This window comes from Eulemur rufifrons, chromosome 24, assembly GCF_041146395.1.
Source record: "Eulemur rufifrons isolate Redbay chromosome 24, OSU_ERuf_1, whole genome shotgun sequence".
Lineage (NCBI taxonomy): Eukaryota > Metazoa > Chordata > Mammalia > Primates > Lemuridae > Eulemur > Eulemur rufifrons.
In genome coordinates this window covers 34,287,434-34,300,725 of record NC_091006.1, presented here as the reverse complement: position 1 = coordinate 34,300,725, position 13,292 = coordinate 34,287,434, and the positions used below count along the sequence as shown (strand labels likewise).

Sequence of the window (13,292 nt, the reverse complement as noted above, 5' to 3'; positions counted from 1 at the left end):
GATTTCTCACCCAAATTCTAGTTCTGGGGAGCCGAGATAGGGAAAGCGGGATCTGGAGCTCAGCCAGCTGCGTGGAGGATCAAAACCCCGCCCCACACACAGCTGTAGGAAGAACGGAGAGTTCAAGATCAAACCAGCTTTCTGCCTTTTCAGCTGAATGAGGCTGCCCCTGAGAACAGTGTAGCCCAAGAGATGTCAGATTCTCCCAAATCAAATTACCTCGTGGGCAAGAATGAGCAGATGGAGAAATCACCTCGCTCCCTTTGCTCTTCACTCTCCACCCTGCTTGATAAGAACCGAAATGTAGATTTCTCCCTTATGGCAACCCACAGACAAAGGAAAATATATCATCACTGGCTGCTTCTCCAGGAATTCCACTTAATTTTTGTTTGGAATAAGACTTGGCCATCTCATTCATATGATGCCTCTCTGTTTACCTTTATAAATCGTTAATTGCATGAAATAACCATCAAAAGATATCACAGGTGCTGCTGGCTATAGAATCCTTCAAACTGAACAGCCGTGTCTGTTACCATTTTCTCAGTGACACTATTAGAATCACCCTGGATTTAACTACCGGTTGGAGACCTCTCCCAACTGCACACTTCCTGGTTTAATTAAAGAGACTAACCCACATGCATCACATACGGTGCCTAGAATTTCCATAGGGTCCGTCAGTCATCAGTGTTGCGCTGGTCTGAACACAGAGCTCGGGAAGTTTGCGTCCAGCTGGTGTGAGAATATAGACCTGACGTGACTGTGTCCAGAGGGAGGAATACCTGAAACAAGTTGACAGCTTGATATTTTGCCAGCGGTCAGTGCCGGCAGGGTCCTGCAAGATCACATGACCTGCTTCAGAGCTCTTTTTTTTCTTCTTCCCATAGGTCATGAGTGATACTGAGTATGCAGAGTGGCTGAGGAATCATTTTTTAGCTGAAACCAGCATTGACAACAGGGAAGAATTACTACTTGAATCTGCCATGAGATTGGAGAACAAACTGACATTACTTGGTGGGTAGATTGTATTGTGTGGCCTGAATGGAGGATTTTGAAAAACACTGGCTGTCTCTAAATAAGTTATGCGTCAGTGCCTTTTTGAAAATTTGACCTAATAAACATATGTGGTTCTGCCTACCCTGGTCTGATCTCTGTCCAGCTTCCAGTCCTTTCCATTCTGTTTCCACGGCAGTGAACTTCACTTGTGGTGAGATCAGGGTAGTCGTCCTTAAGATCATTTAAAACCCCGACATTTAACATAGAATATAAAGCCCAATGAATGTCCTGGTTCAGAAGAAGAAACCTAAAGTTTCTTGCCAGGCATTGGATAAGGTGTTATCTGTGTTATCTTTTTTAATCCTTACAACACATCTCCATCTGATTTAGAGAAAACCTGGGGCACAGAGCAGTTAAATTACTTGTTCGAAGTCACGTGCTAGTAGCTGACAGAGTTACTTGCTAACCAGCCTAGCATTAAACTCAGGTCTGCCTGGCTTTAAGGTCCATCTTCTTTATCCTACACCTACAAGTGGACTAATGGAATTTATTCCTCTTTTCATCCTGTTTTAACTAAAATTGCACAGCTGACACCTCTTATCTCAGGTTGAGCTGCATCATAGAATACTTTAGAGAATATTGATACCTGCATCCTACTTTACTGCTTTAAAGAATACTGATTTTAAACTATAATACTGATACGTGCATCCTACTTTACTGCTTTCAAGAATACCGATACCTACGTGCTATCCCCAGGGATTGTGATTCAAGTGGTCTGGTGTGTTGCCTGGGCACTGGAATTTTTAAAATTTTCCTCAGCCGTGCTAAGGGCAGTCAGTTTTGAGAACCACTGCCTTAGAGTCTAGAGATCATTTCTAATGTCAGCGCTAACACGCCAGGAAACCAGCTTCTGCGCTCCACTGCTCCATTTTGGAGATAAACATTGCTCTAACTCAGTATCTATCAAGTAGAGTAATGATGCCGACTCCTAATTAATTTCTCTGTGGCAGTGCAAGTAGTGTAGGTCCACATTTCCTGATCTGCAATTCCAAAATCAAAAATGCTCTGTGGGTTTAGTGCCAAAACTCACTTGGCAGCAAAATCAGGCCTGATTTGATGTAAGACTATTTATAGTCTTCATTATCCTAATTAACAGGAACATTTGTGAGTTTTTCTGCAGAAATATTAATGTGCTTGATGACTAGGTATTACAAAATAGGGCATATATACCATATTACCTTTTTAAAACCTGAAAAATGTTTGAAATCCAAAACACATCTGGCCCCCATTGTTTTAGAAAAGAGAATTGTGGACTGATAGGATGAAAGTGCGTTGCAAATAAACATTACAGTTTATTGGCAAGAGCATTCTTTAAAATCCTGCCCTTTCCCTTAGGAGTATCATAGAATTATAAAATTGTAGAGTAAGGTTACATAAATGATTGAATCAAACCCCTTCAATTTAGAGATAAGAAAACTAGACACAAGGAGAAAAGTAAGTTTGATAAACTCATTGATCCCTGAGGCTTCTTTCCTAAAATAGGACATTATATGATTTTAATCTGGGTTTTCACACCTCCTTTGAGTATCTGGACACTACTGGAGCGGTTTGTGTAGTTCAAGATCGAGTTGGCTAACCCGATTCAGCTGTTGACTGGGTGAAACTCAGCTGGCTTTTGGTTTCTTACAAACCCTGTCGCACCTTCGTTGTTTTTCAGGTGCTACCGGCATTGAAGACCGTCTGCAGGAAGGAGTCCCTGAGTCTATAGAGGCCCTCCACAAAGCCGGGATCAAGATCTGGATGCTGACCGGAGACAAACAGGAGACGGCTATCAACATAGCTTATGCCTGCAAACTGCTGGAGCCCGAGGACAAGCTCTTCATCCTCAACACCCAAAGTAAAGTACGTGGCATAAGATTAAACCAGTCCTTTTGTTTTTTCAAAGTCAGTGGAGCATTTAGGATTTGGTATCTAATGAGGAAGAGAAATAAAAATAAAAATAAAAATACCCAGTAACTATTAGCTTCTTGATTTATTCTGTCCAGCGGCTTATCATGCTTGGGAGGTGCCACAGGTCTTCTCCAGGCTTGGTGGAAAATTACAATGATTCAGAGGGATCATTGCTGAATAAAGGCATTAGAAGAAAGTTTCCTTTTTATTTTTTCACTTGGTTTTTCCCCCCTCCACACTGGGCTACCAGGGATTTGACAAGACTTAGCCCAAGATGAGAAAATATATCAAGTCCTGAGACAGGAATCTACCTCCCTTTCAAAATGAGGAGACGTGATCATTTCTATTGAAACCAGGTGAATAAATCAATACATTTTTTTTTTTAATGGTAATTCTAAAAATAGGCACTCAGGATAATCATGCCCTCTAGTGGTAATTCTTAGATAGTGCTCCTGAAATACCAAACGTTTGAAGAACTGTTAGCAAAAATTGTTGTTTTTTAAAAGAAGAAGGAATTTAAGAGGCTTCGACCCAGCCCTTTTTTTTTTTTTCAATTTTGCCTCCTGCTAATCTCTAACACTAACATCCTAATCAATTGAGTAAGCATTTTATTTTTTCTTAGAAGATGCCCAGTAGAGTGATGGCCTCCAAGATTTGTGTACATTGTTTATTCGGCTTGGAGTACCTTCCTCCTTTGTTCCTCAGCAGTCACGCTTAGTCAGTGGTGCCCGTCCCCTCACAGCAATCTGCTGGAGCTTTTCTGGGAGATCACGTCTTAATACCTTGTCACGGGCTGCCACACTTGGTAGCGTGTTTTCACGGTCCGGCCTCAGTCGGTACCAGCCAGATGGAACCCTTGGAGGGAGGAAGAGGGTTTTCCTTTACAGAGGCCCATCACCCTTCACCCCAGCTCCCAGCCCCCAGGACCAGCAGGGGGCTGAGCATAAGAAAATGCTTCGGCCTTTTCCTCACTAAAAAGGATGTGGCCTAAGCGGCTGGTAAGACCAGTGGTCAAATGGTAGGCCTGGCACTGGCCAGGTGTGTGACCCCGGGGAGTCACTTGCCCTCCCAAGCCTCTCTTTTTCCTTACTGGTCATGTGAGAGTAGCGCCTATTTCGGAGGGCTGTTGTGGGCATTAAATGAGAAAATATAAATTGTTTAATCAGTGAGCATTAAAAAAGAAAAGTAATGAATTCTTGGTGTTTGATTTTAGACTTAGAGATTTTTGTGAACAGTAAAATCATTAGGATTGTGAGATTTATTTATAAATATACAATTTATGTTTAAAGGCATTTAAAACTACCATTTTAAGAAGTGTTTGCTATCTACTGTAGATAATATCTTTTTTAATTTTAATTATTATGGGAACATAATAGTTGTGTATCTTTACAGGGTACATGTGATGCTTTGATACAGGCATACAATGTGTAATAACCAAATCAGGGTAATTGGGGTATCCATCACCTCAGGCATTTACCATTTCTTTGTGTTAGGAACATTCCAATTCCGCTCTTTCAGTTATTTTAACGTATATTCTAACTTATTGTTTATTATAGTCACTTTGTTGTGCTGATAAATATTATTCATTCTGTCTAATTATCTAACTACATTTTTGCACCCATTAACCCTCCCCCCTCATCCCCCCGCTCCACTACGCTTCCCAGCCTCTGGCAACCCTCATTCTACTCTCTGTCTCCATGAAATCAGTTGTTTTTAATATTTAGCTCCAACATATGAGTGAGAACATGTGAGATTTGTCCTCCTGTGCTTGACTTATTTCACTTAACATAATGTTCTCCAGTTCCATCTATGATGTTGCATAATATTTTTTTGCTAGTAATAGCAAAAAGATAATTAAAAAGATAATTTTTTTTGCTATCAGTAGCTATTCCACATGTGTGAATTTTCCAGATAATCAAATAGAACACAATGAACAAAATTTAGTTTTATGATGACACAAGTCTATGCATGTCAAATGCCAGGCACATAGGAGAGACTCAGTCATTGGCATTTAAATTCTTTCCCTTTTTCCTACCTCCCATCCTCACCCCCTCAGAAGTCACTAAGAGTATAAAAGGACTTGAAGATCACGGAGCCCAATTTCTCATTTAGTGAAAAATTGCTCTTAGAACATTTTAAATGGGCCGTCTGGCAGCCAGAGGAATGTCTGAAGTCATTTGTGTGGTATCAACTTTATAAATTTCCATCAGTTTTGCTCCTTGGTTTCAAATTGGATTAAAAATGTGGCCATTAAGTTTTACTTTTGTCATTTCATTTAAATTTTTCTTCTGAGATTAGTAACTTTTTATCTTTGTCATATTTAGTAGAATCTATAAAAGGCTTTTCATACATCTTATTTGACAATTATAACATAGACATAATAAATTATTCTCATTTTATGGCATTAGCTTCCAAAAAGTTGTGACTTCTCTAAGTGCCCACAGCTGATTAGTCATCAAACATGTAATACACTTTAAATTTTCTGATTTCCATTTCAGTATACTTTCTATATTATATAACATATTATGTATTTTATACACAACACACACACACACACACACACACAGTGGATTGTCATTAATTGTGGAGTTATGTTTTAAGGAATTGCCTCAAACTCTGAATTAGTGAATACTGACCGTTGCTCCTAGAGGAGATACAAAGTTAGCTTCCTATGGGTCTGTGGTGACATTTTGTCAACTAATCGATACCTAACCTTGTTTCTGTTTAAAGACATTTAATATATAGTGTTGATTCATTAACATCAAATGCATGGCCAACAGCACTATCACTTTTGCCTGAACAAAGTTTATCTATCACGTGTAATGTCTTTCTAAGGAGCATCACGGCCTTTTTGTGCTTAGGAACACTAGGCAGCACTGCAGCACTCTGACTGCGAGACATTTGAAACATCAAAATCACTAACAAAAAGCAGAAAGATGCAAAAACACTATGGCACCAAATAGACCATGAAAAGGACTGCGGCATGAGAGCTGGCACAAGAAGGCCAACGTGCATGTTGTGTGACTCAGATCTTGCTCTGTGCCTGCCAACAAGTGGCCACAAAGGCACTGCAAGTATTGATTGTAGGATTACAGGTAAATTTTAGCAAGTAGGTGAATTCACAAATGCAGAATCTGAGAATAGTGAAGATCAACAATGTGTAGGTGTGAGTGTATATGTGTTTATTTATGTATTTTTATAGTAAAAATAATTTGTAAAAATTAAATAAGTATAAAAATCATTTATAATTAATCTACAATCATAAAACTACAATTTAGAATCATAATTTTGGAGAATATTCACACAGACTATATCTTGTTTACTGTAAGTATATTAATGCTACAAAGACTATTTAGATTATTGTATCGTGTTGTAGCTATGTTTTTGCAATTACAAATATCTTAAACATCATCTCATGTTAATCAACATCTTGATTTTTAATGACTGAGATATATATTACTTTCTGAATGTGCCATTTTAATTTAACCAAAATCCAGAAAGTTGTTAAAAATAATTTTTTCTATTATGTATTGATCCTATAATAAGCATATTTGATTTGATTCACCTTTGTAGACTTCTCCTTGGGCTTTGGAGGTGTATCAGATCCAATGAGTTCCTAAGGTAAATGGAGTTAGCTGGCTCCATTTTAAAGTTGAATCTCTTGTTTATAGTTTATGTGGTTAAATCTTTCCTATTTCACGCCTGTATTTCTATGTCTACTTCTTCCTTACTCCTTATTTTGTGGTGGATTGAGAAATGCTTGATGAAACAGCATTGAAAATAAGAGTTAATAGGCTCTGTGTGACGGGCTCTTTAATGAATAAACCATTTCAGGCTTAGTGTATAAACTTAATTTCACTGCTTCTGGATTTGGGCTCCGTCCTTAGTGGTCGTGTCACACAGTAATTTCTGGATAAGGTCATTGTTAGTCTTGAGTAGAATTCACTCAATGCATATTTACTGAGTTCCTGACATGATCCTCTTTTAAGCATCAAAGGCTTCAAAAGCAAATTAAAAGTGACACGTACCTTTAAAGTACTTCCTAACTAGCGTGGAGTAAGGATGTTTGCAAACCAGATGAGACAATGCCAGCTCCATGAGGGCAGGGATTTCCATGGTTATTGATGTATCCCCAGCTCCTAGAATGTTTTCTAATATATTATTTCTTGATAAATAGTGAATGAATGTGTTGAATTAAAAAGAAGATAACAATAATTACTGTTTTCATTGTCTACCATGTGCCATGTCTTACCCTAGGAGTTTTGTATATATTATTAATATTTCACTTAGTCTTCCCAACATGATGAAGATAATATTTGCATTTTTTTTAGTAGAAAGGTTACATAATTTGCTTTTAAGTTCAAACAGCTAATAAATGGCAGAATGAGACTGAGGGATTCCTGGGATTCACTATTTGAGAAGGCCAATTGCACACATGAAGAAATTCTACAGCTATTTCTTCCTAGGAGATGTTCCCCCATCCTTTTTTCCCCTCCTCACATATGCACAGAACTCTCTGTGGAAGAGTCTTAAAGTCTTTGAAAGTAGCTAATTATGCATTGCTTGTGGTTGCCTTGACCTGGCAATTGCTAAAGGATGACAATGAGAAACGTAGCTGCCTCTAACCGCAAAAGGGAGCTCCACGGCTAACTGTCTCTGCATCTCCGTTCAAGGATGCCTGTGAGATGCTGATGAGCACGATTTTGAAAGAACTTGAGAAGAAAGGTCAAGCCTGTCCAAAGCAAGCGTCATTAAGCGTGGATTTACTTCAGCCTCCCGTCCCCCAGGACTCGGAGCTACGGGCTGGACTCATTATCACTGGGAAGACCCTGGAGTTTGCCCTGCAAGAGAGTCTACAAAGGCAGTTCCTGGAACTGACTTCTTGGTGTCAAGCTGTGGTCTGCTGCCGAGCCACGCCCCTGCAGAAAAGCGAGGTGGTGAAGTTGGTGCGTGGCCATCTCCAGGTGATGACCCTGGCCATCGGTGAGTGGGGACGAGAGCAAGCCCTGACTTCTCCCTTTCACGTCTCACGAGAGGCTGATCTTTCTGTCTGTCCTTTTCCTCTCCCACTTTCCCTCTCAGTCCCCGCCACCCACTTCTCTTGACCACGTTCACTGCCTCCTACTTCTCCTCCATCACCTGTTCCACCACCTGCTGTGAACCAGGTGGTAGGGATGGGGCATGGAAAACAGTATCATAGTCAGGACTTCCTGGGGTACATGTCAGACCCCTAAATCAACTGGCTTAAGTAGAGTAATAAACTGAATCAAAGAACTGAAAAATGCACAAGTTCTACCTTCACACAGCGTAAATTCAAGGACGTGGACAAATCATTTATTTATCTGTTCAACAAATATGTATCAAGTGCCTTCTTTGTAGCAGGCATTTTTCTAGGCAATGGAGATATGAGCGTATAAAATTGACAAAGTACCTTTTCTTAAGGAGCTCACATCTAGTTGGAGGGCATACAGTAAAACAAAAAAAAAACAGCATAAATATGTATGATATCAGATAGTGACAAGTGCTACAGAAAAAATAAAGTGGGGCGAAGGAACGTAGAGCCTCGGGGATGGGAGAGGGGCCTGCTAATTTAAATACGGTTTTCAGGGAGGGTTTCGCTATAAGGTTGTGAGCAGAGGGTTGAAGGAAGTGATGAGGGGGTCAGGGGAGATCTGGGGAGATCATTCCTGGCAGAGGGGACAGCAAAAGTGAAGGCCACGGGGAGAACCATGCTTGGTATGTTGGAGGCCAAAGTGGATTGAGCAAAGGAAAGAGTTTTCTGCTGCTTATTAAATGGCAGAGAGAGGGCAGGTGGCCCAATCACATAGGTCTTAGAGGCCCTTTTGAAATTTTGGCTTTTATCCGAAGAGGTTAGGGAGCCATCGGAGGATTTTGAGCAGACATGGGACAAGATCTGCCTTAGGTTTAAAAGAATCCCATTGGCTGCTGTGGCAGAGTAGCTGTTGGGCTGCAAAGACGTGAGTAAAGAGACCAGTTTGGGTGCTATAGGTATAATTCAGCAGGATATGATGGCGGCTTGGGCCCAGATAGAATGTGGTCAGGTAATGGACATGGTTTGAAGAAAGAGCAGTAGCACTTTTTGATGACTTGGATATCTTATATGAGAGGAAGAGTTGTAAAAGGGGACCCTAAAATTCTGTCTAAGAACAGAAAGAATGGAAATGCCATTCACTGAGAAAGAGGCAGGGAAAGTCAGGAGTTGGGTCTTAGACTTGTTAAGTTTGAAAGACCATTAGATGTCTACACAGTGATGTCATGTAGGTGGCTAGAATAAAAGTCTGATATGTAGCAATGAGGAACTGGCTAGAGGTATAAATTTGGGAATCATAAGTCTGGTGGATATTAACACCTTGAATAGCAAAAAAATGACTATAAATAAAATTACTGTAGTGTGAGATTAAGATCTGAAACACCCTAGTGTTATGATGGGAACTAACTGTCTCTTAACTGTCTCTTTCAATCTCTGTTTTCCTCTGGGCTGCTGCCAGGCACAGGTAACTTCTCCATTCAGGGTGGTGACGCAGCCACTGCAAACTCTTGGGTTCACATCCTGTCCTAGTAACAACCTGGGCGGACAGGTAGCACCTCTTTTCAGATGGCTGCAGTAAAGTGTTGGGATTAGCGTGGAATTTTGTTCATTTATCTTGTTGAATGAACCTATACATGAATGGATTCTTTAAGCCCCTGCGTCCCAGAACCCCTGGATTTTGTAATCAAAGTAATTAAGTTGAGCCATGTGCCCATCTGTGAACCAGTCACTGACATGCAGAGAACAGGAGACACTGATTGTACAGGTCTGGGTCAGTTGCCCGCTCATAAACATGGGCATTTGGATTCACGCTGGCAAACCGCCTAGACTAAGAGTTCCCAAGGAAAACCAGGATACTATTACCGAAAAACATGTGAATGTAGCAAGCGGTTGGGAATAACCTATGTTCCTTACCAGCAGTAATGCCTCCTCCCAAGAAGCTCCCTACGTTGGCGGAGACCAGTTAAGCTATATGCAACCATAGTACCAGGTGATGGGTGTGGTACAGTCACACAGGGTGGTGCTGGAGCCTAAGGAAGCGGTGTCTGATCTAAAGGGAGTATGAGAAGGATTTTCCAGAGGAAATGACATCAAAGCTGAGAGCAAGAGCAATTGAAATCCCGCAAAGTGGGGTGGGGGCGACGAGGGCAGTGTTAGGAAACATCACGTGCAGTGGGGAGAAGGAGCAGGGTGAGTCCGGAGATCTGAAGGTGGCGTGGGTGGCATGGAAAAGGCGGAGGTCAGGCCAGGTCGGTGTCATGGCGTGAAGGAGTTCAAGGCAGTGTTGAGTGTGTCGTTTCTTCCTGGTGGCGGTGGGATGCCACCCATCTTTAATTTCTGCCTCACTCGCTTCCAGGTAACTTGGAGAAATGGGATAAACTTTGAAGGATTTATTTGTTCCCTTGAGTTGCCCCTATTGACTTGCAAAATTTACATCTTTTCTTTGCTTCTCACGTGTTTCTCACCTTTCCTTCTGCTCCACGAAGGCGATGGTGCCAATGACGTTAGCATGATACAGGTGGCAGACATCGGCATAGGGGTCTCAGGTCAAGAAGGCATGCAGGTAAGTGGGGGGAGTCTCCGTGGTAGCGTGGGACTGCGTGTGCTCAGCCCGGCGGGTGGGAGACGGGGGGTCACCCATCCATCCATTCGCTGTTTGCTAGGTGAGTCTCACAGCGTTTCCTGGGTCATTTCAGCTGTGTGGTTCTCTTGTGCAGTTCAAAAAATAGGGCTTGTCTAGATCGTAGGAATACAGTTTTTAGCTCTGCAATAGTTTTGTAGATTCTGACACTGAAGAAAGCTACTAAGGATTTCAATAAAGGACTTTAAGATCTTGAGCTGGGAGGGGGTCAGAAGTGAAGGGAAAGAAGAGAGTATGAGAGAGTAAGAATGAAGGAGGTGCAGATGGGCTGTGTGTGTGCGTGTTGAATAGTAGTTTAGGCACAGAATTCAGATAAACGCTTCTTGTATTCCAAAAGACTGCTTTTCATGTATGGACCAAATGCAAATGCTGTCAGAGGAAGTGGAATATGAGGCTTACGGTTTCCTGAGAATTGTAAATTACAACATCTCTGTGAAAGCTGAGGGATTCAGATACGTCTTTGCCTGACACTTATACAAAATCACACGAAGTCATGACTGCATCACTTCTTAATACTCTCCTCACTGGGGAGAAGCGAATGCGGATTGTCATGCAGAAGGTGGAGTTCTTGCTGAGGGAGCTGCTTCCCAGGGAAAGTTCATTTGCTGAAATTGCATGATGAGTAGTAACCGAAGAGAAATCTTGTTTCCTGTGACCATATTGGAAAGCTGAGTAGTTACTCCAGACAGTCCGTGAGGGCTCTGTATTCGTAGGTGTGTCGTTGCCGTTGTTGCTATTTGTGTGTGTGTGTGTTTTGATCTGCGTTTAAGGTTTAAACAACAAATGTAACCAATCTGAATGTCATGATGTTCAGGCTGCCCAGGCTGTGTCTGTTCTAACATGTTTGATGGCTAAGGATGGCGTTCTGTCCCCCTTGCCCCTGCAGGCTGTGATGGCCAGTGACTTTGCCGTTTCTCAGTTCAGACATCTCAGCAAGCTCCTTCTTGTCCATGGGCACTGGTGTTACACCCGGCTTTCCAACATGATTCTCTATTTTTTCTATAAGAATGTGGTATGTAACCCCAGAGAATTCGTCCCCTCCCCTTCCGTACCTTCCAGTCCTGGTTGCATCAGGGATGAAGAGGAAGTGTCCAGTGCTAAGCTCACTTTGCTTATTGATGTTTTGGGAGCAGCCAGGAGCAGTCCTGTTGTCTTACCAGAAATAATGTGGCCATGTGCTGTGTTTCAGCTTCTGACAGCAAATTGCTAGGCTTGTCCATCTGCTGGCATTTTCGACTCCCTGTGCATTTGAATTAAATTAAGTCCTGTCTGGTTCATTTAAAATCCAATTTTTGACCTTCCATAAAAAGGTGGTGACAAGCAGAATTATGAAATGTTTAATGCTGTCAGTGGAAAATGAAAAGCTTTGCTTCCATTTTACTGCCAATACTAGAAAATATCTGCTTTCCTCAAATTAATGTTGTCTGTGGTATATTAATGACACAGATACAGATAAAACCCTGTATGATGTCTCATCCTGTAGCTGGCTGGTACGCACAGATGCCAGAATTCTCTAGCCAGCCTACAAAATGTATTTGGGCTTGGTAGTTACTTGATGGTAAAGGAACTTTATCTTGATTATGCAATTCCTAACAGGGCAGAATTTGATTAGAATCCCTGGCTTCTAATCCTCAGCACACCATTTAAATTTCAGTTTCCCTTTTTATAAAATTGTATTCATTTAAGTCTCTTCTATGTGTGGTAATTATGGAAATATATCATGATTTTTGGGTCAAATTCATTCTTGGTCTTTAAAGTCCATATGTTGCATATCAGTAGTAGACATAAGTCTACATCACTCTGTTATTATAAAATACCATCTTTAGGGGAAAAAATAAGTCATTTTTAGGACATTTCAAATGTGTAATTTAGATCTGTGTGTATGTCTGTCTAACAAAGCATTTTTTTCCTGTATCATAATGAAATGTTCAAGAATCTCTCAGTATTTTATTAATTAGAATTAGCACAAAGTTTAGTGAAAATCAGATACTTTGAGAAAATATTTGAAATGTATAAAGTTTTTGCCTGAGTGTGTAATTCTGGGGAAAACTGTGGTTTATAATTTAAAATTCTATGACTTAGTGGTCAGAGACTTAGAGAGAAGCCCCTCTGCCAAGTTGGTTTTTTTAATATCTTTGCATCTTCTCCCCTATTATGATGAAACTCCTTCCCTTCCCTGCCATGTTTTAACTCCAGATTAAAGGGTTAAGAAGCACTAATATTACAACGAGATGCTACATGCTCTTACAGTGTTTATAAGTAGAGAGGACATCACCAGAAAATCAGGGCCCTGTGGTCTTTCTCTTCTGAAATCCTTGGATGGCCATTTCTACTAATATTCTCTAGGCTTAATTTTTGCCTCTTACATACCTAGCTAACAAATGAATATTTTATAAACTCTGGAGAAAAGGACCAGGACCAGAAGCTGTTAGAGTAGCTTACCTTTCTGAGACTGTGGTTGTTGGATATTGGACAACCTTTGAGATGCTGATGAAGACTATGAATTCAATCCCTAGAATAGTGCCCCAAACCACATGTGCCCCAAAGGGATACATTTTCAGGAGCTGGGCATAATGTGTGTCCGTGAACACTAGACTAAGAAACTGTATTCTAAGGATTGTGGCCCTTTTCCTAGGGTGTCCTAGTGTGTCTTTGATG

At 41.0% G+C, this 13,292-nt stretch overlaps 1 protein-coding gene across 1 annotated transcript in view; it reads left to right on the top strand.

Annotated features, from left to right (window-relative positions):
* Positions 1-13,292, top strand: part of ATP10D (ATPase phospholipid transporting 10D (putative)) — a 52,538-nt gene that overhangs the window by 28,416 nt on the left and 10,830 nt on the right. The window contains exons 13-17 of the mRNA XM_069457570.1: positions 885-1,011; positions 2,711-2,895; positions 7,617-7,926; positions 10,480-10,556; positions 11,521-11,646. Of these exons, the coding sequence (XP_069313671.1) occupies positions 885-1,011; positions 2,711-2,895; positions 7,617-7,926; positions 10,480-10,556; positions 11,521-11,646 (825 nt within the window). The remainder of the gene's footprint in view (positions 1-884; positions 1,012-2,710; positions 2,896-7,616; positions 7,927-10,479; positions 10,557-11,520; positions 11,647-13,292) is intronic.